At 36.2% G+C, this 23268-nt stretch overlaps 1 protein-coding gene across 1 annotated transcript in view; it reads left to right on the top strand.

The window, feature by feature from the left end:
• The window catches only part of PREX2 (phosphatidylinositol-3,4,5-trisphosphate dependent Rac exchange factor 2), a 278636-nt gene that overhangs the window by 171244 nt on the left and 84124 nt on the right, over nt 1-23268 (top strand). The window contains exons 26-32 of the mRNA XM_026012258.2: nt 1697-1876; nt 4803-4897; nt 5695-5777; nt 6933-7023; nt 7719-7847; nt 14839-14880; nt 20105-20322. Coding sequence (XP_025868043.1) covers nt 1697-1876; nt 4803-4897; nt 5695-5777; nt 6933-7023; nt 7719-7847; nt 14839-14880; nt 20105-20322 — 838 coding nt within the window. The remainder of the gene's footprint in view (nt 1-1696; nt 1877-4802; nt 4898-5694; nt 5778-6932; nt 7024-7718; nt 7848-14838; nt 14881-20104; nt 20323-23268) is intronic.

Here is a 23268-nt window from a genome sequence, read left to right as displayed (position 1 = left end):
GCATGCCCTTCCTCTTTGGTATTCAGAGTTCATCTGTCAGTGTAGTACAGAGCTTGGGTAATTGGAGTTAATCTAATGTTTTAAGCTTTTGGGCGGAGGGAGTAAATAAATACCCATCTATCTTCCAAGACATAAAAGTATCTCTGCAAATAGAAAAACTGTGCTTAAAATAATTTATAACTTCACAGGGCCTCGAGCAATGTAACTAACACAGCCCCCTTATTTTCAGTGATATCTAAAAGCTATAAAATGCCAAAATACTATTATTCAAATGTTATCTCCCAATGAGCCCTTCCCTGACTCCACTATTTGCAGCTCCATCTCCCTTACCTTCTTTATTTTCCTTCTTAACATTTGTTGCCATGTGATATACTATACGATTGACTTGTTTATGGTTTGTTTCTTGCCAGTAGAATCTAAGCTCCAAGAGGACAGGGGCTTTTGTTTGTTTTGTAAACTCCTGTGTGCACAGCCCCAAAACAATGCATGGAATAATAGATGTGTCTAATTAACTAATTAGTGAAATCTCTTAACAAATATTTACTTGATGCACAGCATTGGGTTTGACATATGGATTACACATAAGAGGTATGAGACAGTCCTGTAGTCTGGAAGTAAAACGAACATGACACTCCTATGGAAAAATGAGTGTAGAGATACGTACATATGTGCTGTTGACCAGAACGGAATGTCATCAGTACCTGGTAAATGAGAAGGTGGTTGTTGGCTGAAGAAGCCACGCAAGGGCCCTTTGTTAAGATATGGTTTAATTTATTCTGCAGGTTTTACAGTATTTCATTTGATAGCAAAGACCAATTCCACGTTTGCATGAATTTGAGTTAGTACTAACAGAAACCTTTTACGGGCCAGACGTTCAAGGTTGGAGTGATGGAATCCGTGCTACTCAAAGTCCACATCAAGGGCAATGCCCGTTCAGAAATGAAGGTTGTGTTTTAGTCTTCAGCCAAGTGAAAGAGCTTTTCATTTGGGCAGATTCACAACATGCCATTGTGACTAGATTGTGGATGATATAGCGGTAGCCCCTGCTGCCTCCTATCCTCACATTGTGTGTGACTCTCTTTAATGGCTTTGGTCATGATGGCCAGAACACCTGCTTTTATGAGCAGTGAGAAAGATTGATCACAGTATTCTCCCTGTCAAATAAAGACAGCTTGGGAGAAACCCAAGGCAGGGGTAGATGGGTTTTTAATACCTGAGGGTAAGCCAGTGAGGCTGGCTTAAGCACATTTAGTATTTATTTTACTATTTGGGTAGCATATCAAAGCTTCCCAGGTAATTTTAGATCATAGTGATAATGGCTAGGGGACAGAAGTAACACATCTCTGGAATATATTCTCATTTCATTGTCACAGAATCATTTGGGCTAGTTATTCTTATTGTCTTCATATCAGAGATGTCAAAGAGAATTATCATAGTATTGCTATGATAACAAATATAGTAAGTGCAGAACTGGGATTTGAACACAGTTTTCTAGTCTAAATTTTATGCTCTCTCTATTACTTATTCTGAGAGGGAAAAGTGAACTTTGACCGTTTTGTAATGCAATCAAATATTTATTTTATGTCAAACAAATACTCTAGAAATATTTCTAAGCCTATCATATTCAACAAGTTAAGGTTATCTGTAGCAGCCAGTTTGAAAACATGTGCTTATTTTTTTTAATATCGCATTGCAGCCTTCTGTCTTCCATAACATATTCTCCTAAATTAGAACGTAAGACATCAGAGTGCATAGTACCACCAGACAGTGACAACGAGAAGGGAGAAAGAAATAGCAAACGAGTCTGTTTTAATATGGCGGGAGACGAACAGGAAGATTCAGGTCATGACACCATCAGCAACAGAGACTCTTACAGGTAATTCATTAATTCCTTAAACTCATTGCATCAACACAGTCAAATGTGATTCCATATTTTCCACAAAGGTCTTGGGAAAAAAATTGTGATTATCATTTTTGTTTATTACCTTCACAAAATAACCACCACTGTTACCAACCCCAGACAAAGCAGAGTGGTCCTGCAGAATCTTTCAAAATACTCTTTTTTTTTTTTTTTCATAATTTGAGTCATTTGGAAAAAGCATTTTTTTCTCCAGCTCAATGGACCTAATTTGGAGGACTTGTTCTGTTACAGATTTTGTAACATGTATAGCAAATAAGCAATTTCAGCCTATATTAAATTTTTTTTCCAATATCTGATTATTGGACTGTTGGATAGTGAATAGAGGTTCTTTCTGTTGTATGGAGATTGGACTAATTTTACCTCTTCACTTCCATGACCAGCTTTGTGTATTTTTTTCTAATCTTGCATACTTTCTAAAGATTTTTTAAAAATTCATTTGAGAGAGGGAGAGAGTGAGAACGGGAACTGCGAGGAAGGTCAGAGGGAGAGGGAGAAGCAGACTCCCCACTGAGCAGAGTGTCTGATGTGAGGCTCGATCCCAGGACCCCAGCATCATATCCTAAGTTGAAGTCAGAAACTTAACTGACTGAGACACCCACGTGCCCCTCTCTTACACATTATCTGTACAATCTTGGTAGGACTGATACAACAGAGTGCCAAGGACTGGGTGGCTTAAGCAGCACAAGTTTATTTATTTATCATCTTACATTTCTGGGACCAGAAGTCCATGATCAAACTGTCAGCAGGACTGTTTTTCTCTGAGGTCTCTGGAAGAAGGAATCAGGTCTAGGCCTCTCTCCTTGGTTGTAGATGACCATGTGCTTCCTGTTTATTCATGTCCTTTTCCCTCCAAGTATTTGCCTATGTCCACATTTCCCTTTCCTAGAAGGACATCAGTCATACCAGATTAGGGCCCAACTAATGACTTCATTTAAACTTGATTATGTTCTGTAAAAACCCTCACTCCAAACAAAGTCATATTCCTGGGTCTGGAGTGTCAGACTTCAATCTGTGGATTTTAGGGGGAGATGCAATCAGCCTGTAACACCTTCCCTCCAATGTCTGTTGTCATCTGCCTACCATCACCCTTCTAACCATGGCTCCTCCAGTGAACTTCCTTAACTGAAAGTGCTTGTTCTTCTTTGAATCCTTGTCTTAACCAACACTTCATTGAGAACTGTCGGCACTGGCCATATGTGCTGCCTGTGTGGCTTCAGCATCTCCTGTCTTAATTTAGTTTAAAGATTTATGTATTTATTTTAGAGAGAGAGCAAGAGCAGGGGCAGAGGGAGAGGGAGAGAGAATCTCAAGCAGGCTCCATGCTGAGCACAGAGCCCGAGGTGGGGCTCGATTACAGAACCTTGGGATCATGACCTGAGCCGAAACCAAGAGTCGACTGTGCCACCCAGGCTGCCCTTGTCGTATTTACTTTAATCGAAGATGAAAACTCTCTTATTCACTGTTATTTTATCATATAGTGTTTTACAAGGAAAAAATATTAAGTAATTATTATTAAAGTTACTCTCCTCAGAGATGTTTACCACAAACTAATAGCTAGCATTAAAAACATTTTCACCAGACACATGGGGAAACAGGATGGTTTCACATAATTCCCCCCACAGCCCTTTGTGGCACATACGGATATTAACTCCATTTTACATCTGAAGGAGCTGAGGTCACAGGAGTTACTTAATTTACCTGTGAAACCAGGTGGTATGGCTCATAGTTTCTCTCTTAACCACTGTACTATCCCAATTCCTAATGAAGAGGATTTTAACACATATATAAGAATTAATTATTCCTAGAGATTTAATAATATATAACACAGATTAACCACTTTTACCATTTCATTTACTTTTAGCTTCAAAGGATACCAGTAGACTGTTTAATAGGAACCTGTGGTTTTTCCTCCAATGGGAAATTACAGATCTAAAAATACTTTCTTACCTCAATGTCTAGTTATCAGATAATTAAAATTACCCTCCAAGTCTCCCTCTAGGCTAAACTGGAAATTCTAAATGTAAATTTAAAGTTAAATAAGTCATTTTTTACTGATTCTGAGAGGAAAAAAGTATTTTGCCTCCTGCACTCTGAAATCTGTAATGTGTCCATATTCACACACAAACCTTTGAAACATTCTTTCCTTCAACAATGATCACTATGGAGCACTCACCAGATGTGGTGGCCTCTGCTGAGCTCTGAGGTGGAGATAGGGTGCCGGTCCTCTCCGGGGGAGCTCAGAATGCAGTTGATGAGTTACAGTTTAAAGCTGCCAGAAAGGGGGGGCCTGGGTGGCTCAGTTGGTTAAGCATCTGCCTTTGGCTCAGGTCATGATTCTGGGAGTCTAGGGATCGAGCCCCAGCATCCACCCCCCGAATCGAGCTCCCTGCTTGGCATGGAGCCTGCTTCTCCCTCCGCTCCTCCCCTCCACTCCCCAACCTCCACTCATGCTCTCTCTCGCTCACTCTCAAAAATAAATAAAATCTTAAAATAAAAAAGCTGTCAGAAAGAGTTGATAGGCAGAGATCATGAATCAGGACCTTGTCTCTATTCACAAATTAACTACAGACATACTGCATCAAATAGGTAATGATGAATTTTAAATGCTGTTTGACTCCTAGCTTTCTACCTGCAGATTAAAAAAAAAATGTCATCTGGAATCAGCTTACATGGCATCAGAGATTTTGAAATATGACTGAATTTAGATTTTTTTTTAAATGTAAGATAAAATGTGAGTTGAACAAAATGAATTTTCCTTGTAATTTTCTTTGAGACATATCAGTGAGTCTAACTGTGGCATGGCACGTTTATCTAATAAGAACTGGCAGGGCAACTGGCAACTGCACTCCAGAAGTGACATGTGTCTCCTCCTCCTTCCCAGCGACTGCAACAGCAACAGGAATTCTATTGCCTCCTTCACCAGCATCTGCAGTAGCCAATGCAGCTCATACTTTCACAGCGATGAGATGGATTCAGGTGCGTTTGGCAGAGGCGTGTGTCCTGACACTAGTCGTCCGGGGAGACACATTTAAGGGATTAAATTGTGTGATCGACATGCATTTTCACCTTGATTCAGTCATTCTTGGCAGCTACGGGTACGGCATGTCAGTCACATGTGCTGGATGCAGGCAACATCCCAATCCTGCTGTGAACAAAGTGAATTAAAAAGCGATGAAAGGCACAAATGAAGTCTGATCTTGATGTATATTTTAGGATTTTTCACGATACTCTGAAGGATGCTAGGTACACAGGAAGCATGTTGTACTAAAACATTAGGCATTCTTGACTGAAGAGGTGGGATGGGCTTTGAACCTGAGGACTTTTGAGATAGTTAGATACACCCCAACTGGCCCTGTATGTGGGTGATGGGTGATGGGGAGGGGAATGATGAGGAAAACACTGACTAATACAATTACTCACAAATATCTGGGGCGTGTTACGAACAAAGACTTTGCATCCGGTTAGGACACATCTTCGTTTTGAAATATGCGATTTATTTCAACTATTTAACCATTACAAAACTGCATCATTTGAAAACATCATTGACATAGTTTATATAGTATTTTTTCCTTTGAGGCACTCTGCTTCCACCTTTATTGCAAAGAGCAAGCATCTGATATCCTAGTTGCTATTAAATCTTTTGGAATTCTTTTTCTGATTCTAAGAATGTGATGGAATAAGAGCTCATGCTTAATTATTATTTTTTAATTTTGCTTATATTAAAATATGTTAGCATGTTAAACAAAGACGGATGATTTATTTTTTATATCTAGGTGATGAGCTTCCCCTCAGTGTTCGCATTTCTCATGATAAACAGGACAAGATACATAGTTGCCTCGAGCACCTTTTCAGCCAGGTACGATTGGGACAGTTACGGGTCTTTTTTTCTATAGACCAAACTGTCAGGAATCCCTTTTTCAGACAGTAAAAAGAGCTTAGAGTAAGAATGGAAAGGCCTTGATCTGTCCCTCTGTCCCCATCACCTCAATTTCCACAATTTAAAAAGAGAATAAAGATGGGACGGGTAGTTGGCTTCAGTGGTTGAGCATCTGCCTTTGGCTCAGGGCGTGATCCCGGAGTTCCAGGATTGAGTCCCACATCGGGCTCCCTGCATGGAGCCTGCTTCTCCCTCTGCCTATGTCTCTGCCTCTCTCTCTGTGTGTGTCTCTCATCAATAAATAAATAAAATCTTAAAAAAAAATAAAAATAAATAAAAAGGGAATAAAGATTCTTCAGCCAACAAACCCAAAGGATTGTTGTTACTAGCAAGTATTTTATGGTTCTTGGAAAAAGTACAGTTATAAACACAGGACTTATTCTTTTTATTATGTGTGTCTGTGTGAGATTTCAGAATTCTTTATGATGTTTCATAGTTTATTCCTATTTTCAAGAAGCACAAGATTCTCTTGGTGCTTGTGTTGGTATTTTGCATTAAAAAAAATTTATATCCATAACCAAAATTCACAGTGTAGAAGTTTTTACCACTTTGAAAAGGATTATGAGGACTTTTAGTTTTTTTTAAGAACTCTATAGGGACGCCTGGGTGGCTCAGCGAGTGGGCACCTGCCTTTGGCCCAAGTCCTGATCCTGGGATGCGGGATCAAGTCCTATATCTGGCTCCTGCGAGGAGCCTGCTTCTCCCTCTGCCTATGTCTCTCTCTTTCTCTCTCTCTTCTCTCTCTCTCTCTCTCTTTCTCTCTCTGTCTCTCATGAATAAATAAATAGATCTTTTTTTTAAAAAAAGAACTCTATAAATCTTCTTTTGTAAAGTGATATATAAAGTATATTTATATTTTATATTAATATATGGTAGGATAGTAAGAAATATTGCAAGTGTTACCAGTGAGTCTATTCCAATATTTTAATTAAAGATGAGTTTTGAGAACATCGTGAGTTTGCAAAAATAATTGTGGCATTAAGACAAAAATATTTTACAAGATTTATTCTTGGAAATGTATATTATATATTATGAGAAGTATGTAACTTTCAGAAATCTCTGCTATTACGATAGGTGGATTCAATTACCAATCTCCTAAAAGGGCAAGCTGTTGTAAGAGCCTTTGAGCAAACCAAGTACCTCACTCCAGGTCAAGGATTACAAGGTAAAGTTTAAAAAAGTTACTACTAGAAGCAATTGGGAAGCAAAAGTGGGAAATAACATAGTAATGAAGCAAAAGCTTAGTGTAAGTAGAAAATGGCTGTTCGTGTTTTGTGATTCCCTTTGTATTCTGTTTTGATAATTTTTGAATATATATCAAAGTCAGTATAGGATCATATAGATTTATTTGCAAGTTTAAAATGTGCAATCCCTATAGAGGCTAGAATGAATATAAATGAGTTAATTGAAGAGATGTAAGTGTTGCATTGCTTTTGCTGAAACCAGCATAATGACTACTTGTTTGTAGCCTATTGTAGGGGAAATGGTTTTGGGAATGTGTGTGTGTAAATAGAACACCCAAACAGAATGAGATCTAGAGCTGACACTTTCTAACATCTAATTTCAGACATTGAAAATAGAGTTTTTATAAATTTGCTTCTTTGTTTAGACATTTGTAAGAAAATAATACTAAGGTTAGACTTTTTTTTTAGATTTTACCAATTTTTACCAATTTTCTCCTATACCACCTATATATATATATATATATATATATATATATACCACTCATAATATAACTAGAGAAAATACCACCATGCTAATAACCCAGAACAACAAGGATGAAAGAGGATTCTGAAGCTCAGAGGTTTGTTACCTGGTAAATGATTGAGACTTACCAGAGATTTTTCTGTGTTTATTTAGAATTTCAGCAGGAAATGGAACTAAAGCTGAGTTGTCCCAAAAGATTAAGGCTTCACATCAAGCAAGACCCTTGGAATCTTCCCAGCAGTGTCCGGAATCTTGCTCAGAACATCAGAAAATTTGTTGAAGGTCAGAACAAAAATCAAAGAGCATTACATAACTTTAGCAATAATCATTTAAAACCAAAAGTTCAATAATGCCCTGATTACTTTTTTGTAGTGTTTCATGTTATGAGGAAAAGAATGGGAAAGGATAAGAGAAGGAGGAAGCAAAAGAAAGAGTAAGATTGTAGAGCCTGATGTTCCAAGGATCTAAATGATGTAGACTGATCTATATTGACTATAAAGACTAAATGTAGACTGATCTCCATGGTCTAAATCATGGGTAATATTCTCAATGAATAAAATAAAGGCTCATACTTGGGAAGACAAGTAGAATGTGGAGAGAGTTTCATATTTTATAATATGAAACAATATTAGCAAAATTTCTCAAAGATTCACAAAAGTCATGAAGCTAAGTTTTATGGGAAGTCTAAAAAATTAATTGTGAGTTTGTGAGAATCAAAATAATAAGGTAGGTTACATTATTGGTTTTTAAATTTCTTTTTCATGCCTAAGTTTATTGTTATTAACTAGATGACATTGTTTACTCAACATCCTATAATGGATAAAACCTAGGATAGGGGATATAATGCTTCAGGGCAACTCTAGTGTCTCTGATTACATGTTGTTTAGGGTCAGAGTATTAAGTAGAAAATTCTGAGAGTTTCCAGAACAATTATGGGGAAGAAGTTGAAATGAGAAATTTGTTTACTTTTTAAAAAATGCCTAATTCAGTGATTTTATTTCCAACAATAGACCAGTGGTTGGCAATGTCTGGAGATATTTTTTTGGTTGTCACAATTGTGGGTGTGCTACTGGGATCTAGTGTGTAGAGGCCAGGGATGCTGCTAGACATTTTGGAATCTACAGGACAGTCCCTCACAACAAAGAGTTATTTGGCCCAAAATGTCCATAGAGATGAGGTTGAGAAACCTCTACAATAAATAAGTATACACCTGAGTTTGAATTTCTATTCCTCAGTTGTTCGTATGTCAGTTGGATGTGATAAGTAGTGCTCAGAAGAATAGCAGCATACCCCTAGTCACTGCCATCTTTTTAGGGTAAATTAGAGTTGTGTACTTTGTTGACAAAAAACAGCTCTTAAATCTGATAAGAGTCTGAGCCTATGACATAACTCCTTTGGGCCTCAGTTTCTTCATTTACCAAATGACAGAGATGTGTATATGTTCTGTGATTACTAAGTCTTCTGCCTATAAATATACTCTAGTATAACAGCTTAGATACTCATGAGAGATTAGTAGAGGAAGAGTTTGTACTCCAAATAAATCATGGCAATTCTATTGTGTGATGAAATGTTTTGTTTTTGATAGCTGGATCTTGGCTACATTTTATTTTATAGCTAAATATAATGGTTACCTGTGACACATTATAATATCATATTTAGTGAAAAGTCTGAATTTCATACCTCCCAAACTAATGAGCAAAAATGATAAATACATTTTTAAAAAATTGCTTCAAAGATTTTAAACATATATTTTACTGAGTAAAGGTTTTTGTTTTTTTTCCTTTTTGCAGAATAAGTGCAAGTATCATAACACTCCTAGAAATTATAATTCATGAATCTAAATGCACTTGTTCTCTCTACCCCTGAAACTAATAATACACTATGTGTTAACAAACTTGAATTTAAATAAAATCTTTAAACAAATGTAAATGCATTTGTTCTCATCATCTTTGAAAGGTTTTTTAGATTATAGTTGTTTTCAGAGTAAATGCAATATCAATTAGGAACAGAGAAATCTTTAAATCTTTTCTTGTTTTGTTTTTTTTGAGGAGTTTTATCTTTAAGATATTAACCTTTTCTAATGTGGATAAAAAGCTTAATTTTTAATTATATTCATTTTTAAAATCTTACTTTCATCTTAATACCTTTTATACCCTCAATACTTCATATCACAATAAGCAGCTGTAGGAATGGTAACTATTTACATATATTGATGGATGTATGTTGTGAGTATGGATATCACTCTTGGTCACCGGAGCCCAACAGCTGGTTGAACATGATTGGGTGTGCTGAGAGTCTTCTGGTGAATGGTGTGGGGAGGGCTCTTTGCAGAATTTAGGTTACATCCCTGGTTGCCAGTTTTAGTGAGATGCAGTTATTCTTTGGATAAGTGCTATGATCATCACTATGCGAGGCGAATCTTTAAAAAATGATTAACCATTAGTTCAGTCCAATGGACTATCAAAGAAGAGGTCAAGCTGCCACTTCCTGGTAATCTGTGTGGTCTCATCCTATTATACAGGAGGGAAGCAGCAACATCAAGATCCTTGCAATCAACTGCTTGTTATATGGAGGTACTCTGAAGTAACCTCACCAATTCATCATGAATTTATTCTGTTCAACTTAAAGTAATTTTCATTCTATTTCCCAGTTGTCTTTATATAGGTGATTGTTTAATGAAGGGTTAGGTCTTGACTAGAAGCTCAACATAATGTTGCCTTCCAGAATTTTGTGGCTTAGATATGTAACTGAGATAACCCCATTCTGATGTTCCTGTAGGGGAGGGAAAAAGTAATGTTTTTTCCTTCTACCTTTCTAGATTCTTTGTCTACAGACCTATAATTTGTCAGACAAGAGACAAATTAAAATAAATAAATGTATTTAATATGTTTTGCATGATATGAGAACCTTTGTAAGGAAATGAAGACCAGAAGAAATGTTAAACCTGGATGCTTTTATACCAGGTTTGATAAAGAGTAGAAAGTTTTGGAAAAATGTAGGACAGAAGTGTATGCACTAAGGGTAGTTAACTGGGAAATTTGGCAAGGCCTGTTCCTCTCAGTGTTCTTCTGTCTTTGGAGATAAGAACACTTCTTTCCTCTGGGATTGGGAAGGCACTTCTCACAAGAGGGTTTTATGACCAGATTCAGCGGAGTAAGGGGAGGTCAGAGTGTTTTCCGTACACCTGCTTTTTATGAAATTCCTTTCAGCTTAAAATTTTCAGTATGCCAAATTGCCATGTTTGGGGGTAACATGTTCTGAAACTCATCATTCATTCATCTCTGATTTCAAAATATCCTATCAAGTATACACAAAATGGTATCAAGATATAATAATTATAATAATTTTATGATCTTTATATAGGAAGTGCTGTTACAGTATCATTCTGTATCATACAGTATCACACTGTGACATTCATGCATTCATATCATAGCCTGCCAAACAGAGGAGAAGAGAGCAGAAAACATAGTGGGATAAATGAAGGATAGATTCATTTTGTCATGTCACTAAGTACTCAGATAAAGCCTAGTTCCTGCTTAATCTTTACGCTAAATTATGGTCTCAAATTATCAGCCAATTGAAGATATTTATACTTGATTAACACATGGTAATACTGTGATTTATAGTAAGAAACATGTATTTAGTCCTTGTCCCCTTCCCTGTCACAGATTCCCTAAAACTCTTGGAATTTCTTGTGATGAAAACTATAAAGGTGTCTTTCATTATCCCAGTGAGGTTTCCTTAGAAAACCTCTAAGGAAGGGAGTTGGTTGCCAAGGAAACCAACCATGTGATTAGAGGGTCCCACCCCCAACTTCAGGGAAGGGAGAGGGGGCTAGAGGTTGAGTTCAGTCACCAGTGACCAATGATTTAATTAATCATGCCTACGTAATGAAGCCTCCATAAGATCTCAAAGGGATGGAGTTCAGAAAGCTTCTGGGTTGATTCTAGAAGAGTGGTGCATTTGGAGAACATGGAAGTCCCCCACCAATTCCCCATACCTTACCCATTGCATCTCTTCCATCTGGCTCCTGAGCTATATCCTTTTACAATAAACTGGTAATTTAGTAGGTAAAATGTTTCTCTGAATTCTGTCAGCCACTCTAGAAAGTTAATAAAACTCAACAGAGAGTCATTGAAACCTCCGATCTGTAGCCAATTAGTCAGAAGCATAGGTGACAACCTGAACTTGCAGCTGGCGCCTGAATTGGGTGGGGGCAGTTTTATGGGACTAAGCTCTTACCCTGTGAGATCTGATGCTATCTTCAGGTAGATAATGCCAGAATTGAGTTGAATTTTAGGATACCAGATAGTGTTGGGTGATTGCTTAGTGGTGTGGGGATAAAAAACACACATTGGAATTGGTGACAGAATTGGATCCACCATCACCTTAAATTCAAATGTTTATTAGTAAACACGTTTTCAATTCTTGCTCCCTACAGAAATTGTACTCTTCTCAAAATTTCCATTATTTCAGCGACTTACTTCCCCCCCCAAATATACCAAAGAGCTTCTTCCTTCTTTTTTAAATCAAAAGTCTTCAATTTCCCCCCTTGTTTTTCTTACCTCAGTCTTTGGAATAGAGTTCTTGCTAATCCTCCCATCTGTATCTTTTCTGATTTATATAGTATGATATATTATATTCATCTTCCTAAAATACTGTGTTCATAATTTTAGTACCCTGCCCCAGAACCTTATAGTGATTTTTGTTAGATAAATCTAAACTCATCGATCAGATGTTGGATGGCATTTTTCAGTGAGGTTTCTAATTTTATCTCAATCTCAGTCTCTGATCTAGTAAAATCTTTTCTATGCTAGATTGTTGAATATTTGGTATTCACTCTTTACTATATTCTCGTGTTAGCACTCTTTACCATTCTTAGGATATGTACTTACCCTTTTGACAATATAACTTTAAAAAATGTTTTAAAACATTTTCAAGACTCACTTAGAATTCTATACCAACTTTTTAGGTGGATTCAGATTACAATAATAACAGTGCTTTATAGATAAATAGCATGGTAAATAATTTTCCAAGGCTTTTAATATATATCCCCATTTATTTGTCCTATACAGGCCCATAAAATAGATAAGATAGGTGTTATCGTCACTGGTGAATGAGCACCTTGAAACTCAAAGTACAGTTGACCATTGAACAGCATGAGAGTTAGGGGCACAGACTTCCTACCCATTCAAAAATCTTCATATAGTCCTCGACTCCCCCCCAAACTTCACTACTAATAGCTTACTGCCGACCAGGGCCCTGTTGATAATATAAATCATCAGATAATATTTTGTATGTTATATGTGTCATATACTATATTCTAGAGAAAAAGAAATGTTAAGAAAATCATGAAGAAAAGGAAATAAATTACAGTGCTATACTGATTTTATTGAAAAAATTCCACGTATGAGTGGACCCATGTGATTCAAACTTGTGTTGTTCAAGGATCAATAGTAGTGTAACCATTTTCTGAAAACCACAAAGCTACTATGGGGGACCCCACTATCCACGGTTTTGCTTTCTTTGCTTTCTGTTACTCTTAGTCAACCAAAGTCTAGAGCAGATGATCCTCTTTCTGACTTATCATCAGCAGGTCAGTAGTAGTCTAACTCAACGTCATGATACCTCCTCCGTCATTCACCTCACTGAATCTCATCACCTAGGCATTGTATCATCTCATATCATCACAAGAAGAAGGATGAGTACAATACAATATGATACTTTGAAAGAGAGAGAGACTACATTCATATAACTTTTAATACAGTATATTATTATAATTATTCTATTTTATTACTATTCTTGTTAATCTCTTACTGTGCCTAATTTGTAGATTAAACTTTGTCATAGATATATATGTACAGGAAAATCCATAGCATGGAGACGCCTGCATGGCTTAGTGGTTGAGCATCTGCCTTTGGCTCAGGTCATGATCCCAGTGTCCTGAGATCTAACCCTGCATCAGGCTACCCATAGCCTGCTTCTCCCTCTGCCTATGTCTCTGCGTCTCTCTGTGTGTCTCTCATGAATAAATAAATAAAATCTTTAAAAAAAATTAGAAAATCCATAGTATATTTAGGGTTTGGTACTGTCCATGGTTTCAGGCATCCACGGAGGGGTCTTGGAATGTCCCACATGGATAATGGAGGACTACTGCAACAGATGGGTCCTGTGACTCTTGTACTTTTCCGCCTCTGAAATTCTCTTGTTCTTGTGTTCTCACTTGTAAAATGTAATGTCCTCTCAAGTATCTCCTATATTTCTTATCAGGTAATTTTGTCACTCTATTGTGAGCCTGTCTGGAATAGGGTGTAACCTAACCTTTTTTATTTCCCATAATCTTGGGCACATAAAGGAGCTCTGTGTGTTTTTATATTTACTTATTGCAAGTAAACTATTTACCAGTTAGAAGTAAAGCAATGAGTATGAAATTAATACACATTTATCAAACATTTGTGATTGCCCTTGTTTGGAGATGGGTTGGGAAGAAGAATATTTGGAAATATGTAGTATTGTTCCACCTTTTATGGCCGTTCTTAACATATAAATAGGAAAGGAAGTCAAGAGAGAGAGAGAGAGAGAGAGAGAGATTATGTATATATAACATACAGTGTGTACGTTATATATACACACTATATAATTGAGAATTATAATCTGTATATTACATATAATCTATAATTCTAATATATAATGCATAATATACATATAATTATACATAAAGATTATAAAATGCATATAATCTTTAAAAGTTTAATTAACGGGATCCCTGGGTGGCGCAGCGGTTTAGCGCCTGCCTTTGGCCCAGGGCGTGATCCTGGAGACCCGGGATCGAATCCCACGTCGGGCTCCCGGTGCATGGAGCCTGCTTCTCCCTCTACCTCTCTCTCTCTCTCTCTCTGACTATCATAAAAAAAAAGTTTAATTAAGAAAAAATGCTGCTTGAGAGCTTATTGATCAAGACCATAATAGCTATAAGAGTTTAGAGAACACCATGTAAACTACAGCAGTTAAGGATGACTTAACAAAGGTAGCAAGATTTGAATGTGTTTCACAGGCTAGTTTAATTCAGAACTATGTGAAATTTTAGCATCTTGAGCAATAGATAGAATTTATATAGGGGGTAGGAAGAATAGCATGTCAAGTAAGTGAGATTTTTATTATCTAATATAGTAAGAATGTGCTGATTTTTACTATACAGTTAAAATGTGGTGCTAGTGGCAAAAAAAAAAAAAAAGACTGAACAACTAACTGTTAATGTTTTCTTTTTCTGCAGAGGTAAAGTGTAGGATACTCCTGGCTCTTCTTGAATATTCAGGTAATATTTTTCATTATTTTTACTATCTGAAATTATTGTGGCCCATGACCTTAGAAGTCTCATGATACCAAGGCAGTTCCTTCAACAAATTAGGTGGAAATACAATCCCTACTTTCTCTAAAGCCTTGCAAAGATTAAAAAAAAATACTTAGTAAAAATACAAAAACTGTTCATCTTCCATTATAGGTACAAACATGGAAACATATATATGTTTATACAGAATATAATTAAAAAGGAGAAAGGAAGGAGATTTTGGTAAAGTTAATTGGGCAATTGGGATTTATTGTGAAACTATGTCTAACTTTTGTTTGTGAACAAGGATGTAGGTGGGCTCAGATTCAAGGGATGGAGAAGCAGAACATACTTTGGAAGGAGGGGTCTTTTACAATCTATCACATCTAGAAAATTTAAATTATAAGTGAATGAATGAGTCGAGTTAACCAGAGGGTGTTTTTGGTTTTTGGCCAGTTTTTGCTTGAATTAAACAAATAGTTGTCTTACTTTTGGACTGAGTAATAATAATAACAAAAATATCTGACTTTTTTAGTTTTACTAATAAGCACACAGTAGATAGGCCTTGTATAGATTTCCTTGGGTCCTCATAATCACTCTATGGGAACATTATTACTTTTACACAGGTTTAAAGATGAAGAAATTAACGTTCAGATCGATTAATAATAATAACTAGTAAATGGTATCCATTCAACATGTATTTTTGAGCATTTGGAAAATTAGATGCTTAATTGAGTGAATGAATAGTAGGTGGCAGATGAAATTCAAACTTAGTTATGCCAATTCCAGAAGCAGTCCTAGAATGCATTGCTTTATTCGTTAATGTTCAAATAGTATATTTTTGTAGATCCTTATTTTGATTTCAACTTTATTTTTCTATTCCTGTCATGAGTCTTCTTTTTCCTACTTTATTTACTCACTCTTTTTTCTCTCATCTATAGGATGGTACCAGAATGTAGCCAAATTACTCCACATAGTTGGCTGCAGAATTATGCTCTCCACTTGAAAATGGGGCATTGTGTCTGCTAAATGTTATTTTTAACTCACTTTTATTCCTATCCTTTTCTCTGTCTAATCTCTCTTTCATTTCTTTGTTGTTATTTTTTATTATTATTTCTTTTCCCTACAGTCTCAGAATACTGACTGGGATTACTTGTGTATCCAGAAACTATCTCATTCTTTTTAGACCAGCTATGGAATTTGAGCTTTTTAAACCATGGAGAGTAAATGAAGTGTTACTATTTTAAAATATGTTTGTAGAAGGTGGGTTTGAGTAGGTGCTTAAATACTGGAGTGAAACAGAAGCCTTTGATAAATAAAACATCCATTTCTTTTGAGAATTCTTACTCTGTAAAAACAATAAACAAACTGTTACCAAAAAAACAGCCCTCCCTGCCTTTCTTCTTTTGCTAGAAGCTGGAAGCAGCCGTTGTATATCCTGCCATAGTTCTTATTGATAAAAATGAGGAATGAGAATAGTTTTGGGGAAGGATGGACACTTGTGAATTTTGAACAGCTGCATAATTAAAAGAATTGTCAGTTTTTCTTAGGAGTTTGCTTATTTTGGTGTCTGTATTCATCATATGGTTCCTTCCCCATTTAGCAATAGAACTGAGTCCCACTCTGTGCCAGACACCTTCCTAGATGCTGAAGAAAAGAAAAATTATGGGTGCCTTGGTGGCTCAGAGAGTTGAGCATCTGCCTTTAGCTCAGGTCATGATCCCAGGGTCCTGGGCTCAAGTCTATCATCCGAATCTCTGCTCAGTAGGGAGTCTGCTTCTCCCTCTGCCCTTTCTAGCTGCTCATGATCTCTTCTCTCTCTCTCTCTCTCTCTCTCTCACTCTCTCTCTCTCTCTCTCTCTCTCTCACTCTCTCTCTCTCAAATAAATAAAATCTTTTTTTAAAATTTTTTTTAAAGAATCACAATAGCAATATTGTACAATTTTACTTTACTAAGTGCTTTATCTTTATCTCATTTATCTTTATTGCAGGTCTTGGTAGAAATACCCCATAATATATGTAGGAATCTGATACCTAGGATTATATGGCTTAAAATGAGTAGAATGGGTAGATGAAAGCAGATGATATATCTCTAGGTCGATGAGCATCATTCACATTATATGCCACTTCCTCTGTCCTTGATGTGCTGATGGTCTCCTGGGGAACCCAGACATTAAACAAACTCTCACAATGCTGAGTAATTAGTCATCTAGTAGAGGGACACTCACAGGCCCATGGTGGCAGATCAAGAAGTGCATGATACCTACTGAAGGAAAGAGAAAATTTCACAAGGGGAGATTTTATTTTAGGAGTTCAGTGGGTTCCAGAAGTTCAAGGAATTGACTCTTAAGGATGATTTAAAGTTTGCTGGCGGAGAGGGTGGGAATGTGCCCGCAGCCAGAGGTCCCATGGACAAAGTTGTGAGCTCTAAGAACATTTATAAGGGCATTTAACATTTGAGGAACCTGACCAGTTGTGTGTGGCTCAAAGAGGAGAGGTCTGTACAGCCAGGGTTCTGGCTACTTTCAGATACATTGTTTTCTTATCTTATAACAAGCCTGGGAAGATTATTGCTGGTGTATGGGATGAATGAAGGGAAACATTGCATTTATAAACTGTCAGCATGACTTGAGGATAGATCAAAAGGAGTCCTTTCTGCCACTCTGAGTTTTTTACCTTTATTATTCACTAGGAGGTGATAATGTGTCAAAGTTACTTGAAAAACTCAATATGATGTGCATATTAAAGTCTATGCAAACAAGTCATTTACTCTGTTGGAGTAGGGAAGCACAACTAAAAACCACCTCATGAAGTAGTAAGAAGTTATAAAGTGCTTTTCATTTGAAAATATGTTGGTTTGAAATTTAAATGGCAGTGTGTTCCAGGGCATCTTGCATATCAAATTCTGCTACTCTACTGTAAGCATAGACATGACCGAGGCTTCACCTTGGATATCTTTATACCCTCAGTAATTGGTGCTATGTTTAATTCTTGTGGTATATTCAATGTGAAAAGTTAAAAAATTTAATGAAGAAATACAACTTTTATATGATCAGCTCTGACTTGATAGTGAAGTTGAATGAAAATTTTCTTTGGCTTAAAATGCATATAGATAAAGTAATAGAATGTGGAATAAACATTTAAGTATTCTTTTCTAAGGGTAAAAAAAAAAGAGAAGAAATGTGGGCATTACTTCTCAAAAGCAATTTGAAGATAATTATTTCTACTAGTGGCAAAGTTACCAACCCTCATGATCTCTTCTAAGTTTTCAGTGGAACTGGATTTTTCCTTCTCTGGACTTAGCTTTCCATTCTTGATACAAGACATTTCTTTCCAATTCAGTTTTGATTATGAAATTATTCTCAGGTTATAGGTGGGAGTATTTCTGCCCAAACTACTGAAGTATTTTTTTAAATTTCCCCAGATTTTCTGCTTTATTATAGAACAACAGAAAACAAAGCAAAACTGTGCAAGAAAGATACAGAGCTATTTTATTTAGTTTCTATCTTGAATCTCAACACTGTAGCTACACATTTGGGCTAACAAGCTGTCTGAATTATCCTTTTAGGTCATACTAAATCCAGGCATTTCAAGCTAATTTCAAACTAAACCCATCTCATTTCAGAGAATGAGCTCGTACATTTTCATTTCACTTAATTTGTTAGTTGCTCTTCTCATTCATTATTTTCATTTACTAATGCAGTGAATAGTTGTTGAATGTCTACACTTTGTTAGAAACTGTGCACAACAAAATAGGTGCTTTGCCTTTTTCTTAATTAAGAATTGGACAAAGTTTTTTCCCACTTTAGCTATTTTACAGTTACCTATAAAACACTCTTTGCCATCTATTTGAATGAGGCACATGGTATATAATTACTTAAAGGGAATGTCTACCACATGTTATTGATTAAATTAATAAGTTGAATCCTATGGGATTGCCATATTCAACCATTTTGACCTAGTAAAGGAACAAGTTTGAATAGATCAACATAATAAATGAAGATTTTCATTATAAAATTAAATATTTTAAATATTTAATCCTTTTTCTAATAAAATTGCCAAGAGTAGCTTTTACTAACAGGGAAATTAAGTAACACACAGAAATTATATTGTGTGTTCAGATGCCTTTGATGGTTATTAAAATCATGTTCATTGTTCTTGGTAAACAACTTAAAAATTATGCCTTTTTATCAATAAAGCAAGAACTCATGGCAACATTTATGTCCGTTTTACACACTAATATTGACAGTACTTCTTCACTTCAGAAAATTCTGAGCCCTTGAAATATCCAATACACTTTTGAGACTGAGTATTTTTGCTTTTATTGTTCATCTGGTACAAGTGACTTTTCAATGTACAGAATGTATGGCTTGACATGTATGTAGTTCATGGAGTTTGTATATATTCAAAAATGCAAAGGGGTGAATCTCTGTGATCATGTTCTCAGAGGCAAGCTTCTTTCCACTTGAAAACAAAACAAAACAAACAAACAAAAAAACTGTGGCCCAAGAGTGGCCATTCACAGGGTAAACAGACCTTCAAGGTGAGTCCATCAAAACTCCACCAATTGCAGAATAAGAATCCTGATGAAATCAGTTTATGTTAATACTGTAAATGCATTACTTATTTCAAAGAAATGTAAGAATTTATAAACTGGATTTGTTTATAACACATGTAGTCTAATAGGTAAATCCAAGAATCCAAATTTACTTACTGTTACCATCAGACATCAATACTCTTTCCCGATGTGCATTTCACCTTAGTATTTAAGTAAGTTTATTAGATAATTTTTAAAAATTTAATATTAAAAATGTATTTCATTGACAACACAAACTGAAAAATTGGACTTTGAGTTTCCTTTAGGAGGTATCATGCAACAAACACAAATTCCATCAAAAAAGAAGTCAATAACTAAAGCCTTATTTTTCCCCCTGGGGTTTTATAAAACAATTTAATGATTGCAAAATAAAGTCACAATACCAATTAAGATAAACTATCTTAATTTTTTTTTACATTTTTTGGTGTTTAATGTTTTCTAAAAAGCATATTTGCTAAGGTATCTGTGCTCATTAGAAGAGCTCAAATTCACATTTTTCACATGGGTTGAGTTTAGTGAAAGGATGAAACAATGGCAAACATAGATGCTTAATGAATTGCTGTTATTTACATGTGACATTTTTCAAAACTGTCTTTATGTTCTCCTGGGTTACAGACAGTGAGACACAGCTCCGAAGAGACATGGTTTTCTGCCAGAGTCTTGTGGCCACAGTCTGTGCCTTCTCCGAGCAGCTCATGGCAGCCTTAAACCAGATGTTTGACAACAGCAAAGACAATGAGATGGACACGGGGGAAGCCAGCAGAAGATGGCTGGACCAGATAGCGAATGCAGGTGTTCTTTTCCACTTTCAATCACTCCTGTCACCAAACTTGGTAAGGAATCATAGTGCCTCCCACTGTGTGTGTCAACAGTACCATATGTTGTAACATATTCCCAAATAAGAAGTGGTTATTCGAAAAAAAAAAAAAAAAGAAGTGGTTATTCGTTGTGGGTCAGTAGTCAGTCAGATACTTTAAAAGAACGTATTTTTCCATGGACAAATATGGTTTTAGTAAGTATGTAGAAGGTATTCCTTCTTTCCTGATTTTTATTTATTCTCCGGGTGCTAAAAGCTGAGAAAGCCTCCCATCTGTTCCTAATTCCTGTGTCCCTAAGCACTGACTGAAAAAGATCATCAGAGGGGAAAGGGGTTTCTGCTGTGGTTCCTTATTTCCAGTCAGGAAGAAACAGCCTGCCGTGAAACCCAGGCTCCCACACAGGTTTATATTCGGGAGCATGCCCGATAGACAGGATCTGACAACTTGTGTGCCATACTGTCTGACAGTCTGTTTAAAACTTGGGTATGTTCAGTGAATTTATTTCCTTTCTTTGTGTGCATGTTTGTCCTGTTAATTCTGAGAATATTCCATATTTATGCATCAGTTTCCCACAGTCCTTACAAGGAAAGCACCTCAAGATATTTGATAAATAAAAGTGGCTTATTACATATCCATTCTGTGGTTCTGATAGTTGTCGTGATGTTTAAAGGCAAACATGTTCACTTATACATAAACTTGAAGTACTCATTAAATAGAATTGTGATTTTAAACCCGAAATGCTGTGTCACCTGTTAAAGTATACATAGAATATGTGACTACCAAGTAACAGGTTGAGTTTTTAAACAAATGTAAGTGACTTTATATATCAAAATAGTTTTGCAATGGTAATGAAGATAGGGAGGCAATTGCAGTACTGCACGGTCATAAAAGGTTCTGGAATGAGAAGGTAAGGAATTCCACCTCAGTGTACTTCAGAGAAACAGAATTAGATGCTTTTGAATCTAACATCCTATCCTTACATAAGGTAGGAAGTCCACTTTCTAACACATGGTAGCATTAAGTGCCTATTGAATGAGTGAATGAATGAGACTTCATTCCTCTTTTACTCCTACTTTAAAACTGCCATTGTTGAATCAAGTGCTGGTACTTCTACTTTGTTTGCGATGCCAAGGAATGGCAGAAAGTATTTGTAATTTATATATCTGATAAGCAACTTCTATCCGGACTCTAGAAAGAATTCTTAAAACTTAAACTATAAAAAGAAAGCTCAATTAGAAAGCACAAAAAGGATTTGAATAGGTATTTCTCCAAAAAAGATGTAAAATGACCAAAAAACGCATGGAAAGATAATCAACATCATTAGCCATTGGGGAAATGCAACTCAACACTACAATGAGGTACTATAATACTTGGGATGTGGATAGGTATAATCCAAAAGATAATTGCAAGTGTTGAGAAGGAGAAATTGTAACCTTCATAATTGCTGGTGGGAAGGTAAAAATAAAAAATTGCCATTTTTTTATTACAAGAATTTTTAAATTAAGAGTGGTTGACTAAGTTAAAAAAAAAAAAAAAGGATCCCTGGGTGGTGCGGCGGTTTAGCGCCTGCCTTTGGCCCAGGGCGCGATCCTGGAGACCCGGGATCGAATCCCATGTTGGGCTCCCGGTGCATGGAGCCTGCTTCTCCCTCTGCCTGTGTCTCTGCCTCTCTCTCTCTCTCTGTGTACAGCATAGTGATTTAACTTCTCTATATGTTCTGCTGTGCTCACCACAAGTGTAGCTATCATTTGTCAACCATACAACACCATTACTATGTCATTGACTATATTCCCTATGCTGTCATTTTTATTTATTTATTTTTTCCTTAGGCTGTTCCTTTTATTCTCATGATTTATTCATTCTGCAACTGGAAGCCCACATCATTCACTCCCCTTTATCCATTTTGCCCATCCCACCACCTCCTTCCTTTTAGCAGCCATCAGTTTGTTCTGGTATTTATAGTCTGATTCTTCGTTTTGTTTGTTTATTCGTTTTGTTCTTTAGATTCCACACATGAGTAAAATCATGTGGTATTTGTTTTTCTCAGCCTGACTTATTTCACTTAGCATTAAACTCTCTAAATTCATCCATGTTATCACAGACAGCAAGCTCTCATCTTTTTTATGACTGAGTAATATTCCAGTGTGTATGTGTGTGTGCACATGCATGAATGTGTGTGTGCTTGTGTGCGTGCATATGTGTATTATATACATCCCATCTTCTTTATCCATTTGTCTAGTGATGGATGCTGACATCAGTGCAGCCATTTTGGAAAACAGTTTGGCACTTCTTCAAAATGTTAAACACAGAATTCCTATATTACCCAGAAATTCTACTCCTATGTAATATCCAAGAGAAATGAAAACTTATATTTGCATAAAATCTTGTACACAAATATTCTTAGCAAGACTATTCATAATAGCTTAAAAGTAGTAACAGCCCAAATGTCCCTGAAGTGCTAAGTGGATCAATGAGTTGTGGTACAGCCATACAATAGAATATTATTCAGCCATAATAGGAGAATGGAAAACTGACACATGCTACACCATGGGCAGACCTTGAAAAATTATACTGAGTGAAGTAAGACAGTTGCAAAAGACTATGTATTACCTGGGTCCATTATTATGATATATATGAAATAGGCAAATTTCAGAGACTAAAAATAGACCAATGGTTGCCTGGGGCTAAGGACTGGGGAAAGGGGTGTGGGGGAATGGGTGCTAATGGGTATGGAGTTTCTTTATGGGGCGGTGCAAGTATTTCTAAAATTAGATTATGGTTGTAGTTGTGCAACTCTGTGAATATACTAAAAACCCCAAGCTATACACTTTAAATGGTGAATTTTGTAGTATGTGAATTATATCTCAAGAAACTTTTTTTCTTACTCTTTTGAAACCTTTAACTTCGTTTAAAGAATTGATTTAAAAAAATCCAAAGGTTGCTTTACAGAAAAGTCAAAGA

This window comes from Vulpes vulpes, chromosome 13 (assembly GCF_048418805.1).
Source record: "Vulpes vulpes isolate BD-2025 chromosome 13, VulVul3, whole genome shotgun sequence".
In the NCBI taxonomy this organism is placed as follows: Eukaryota; Metazoa; Chordata; class Mammalia; order Carnivora; family Canidae; genus Vulpes; species Vulpes vulpes.
Note: the sequence above shows the minus strand (reverse complement) of the source record. Positions and strands in the feature narration are given on the sequence as shown.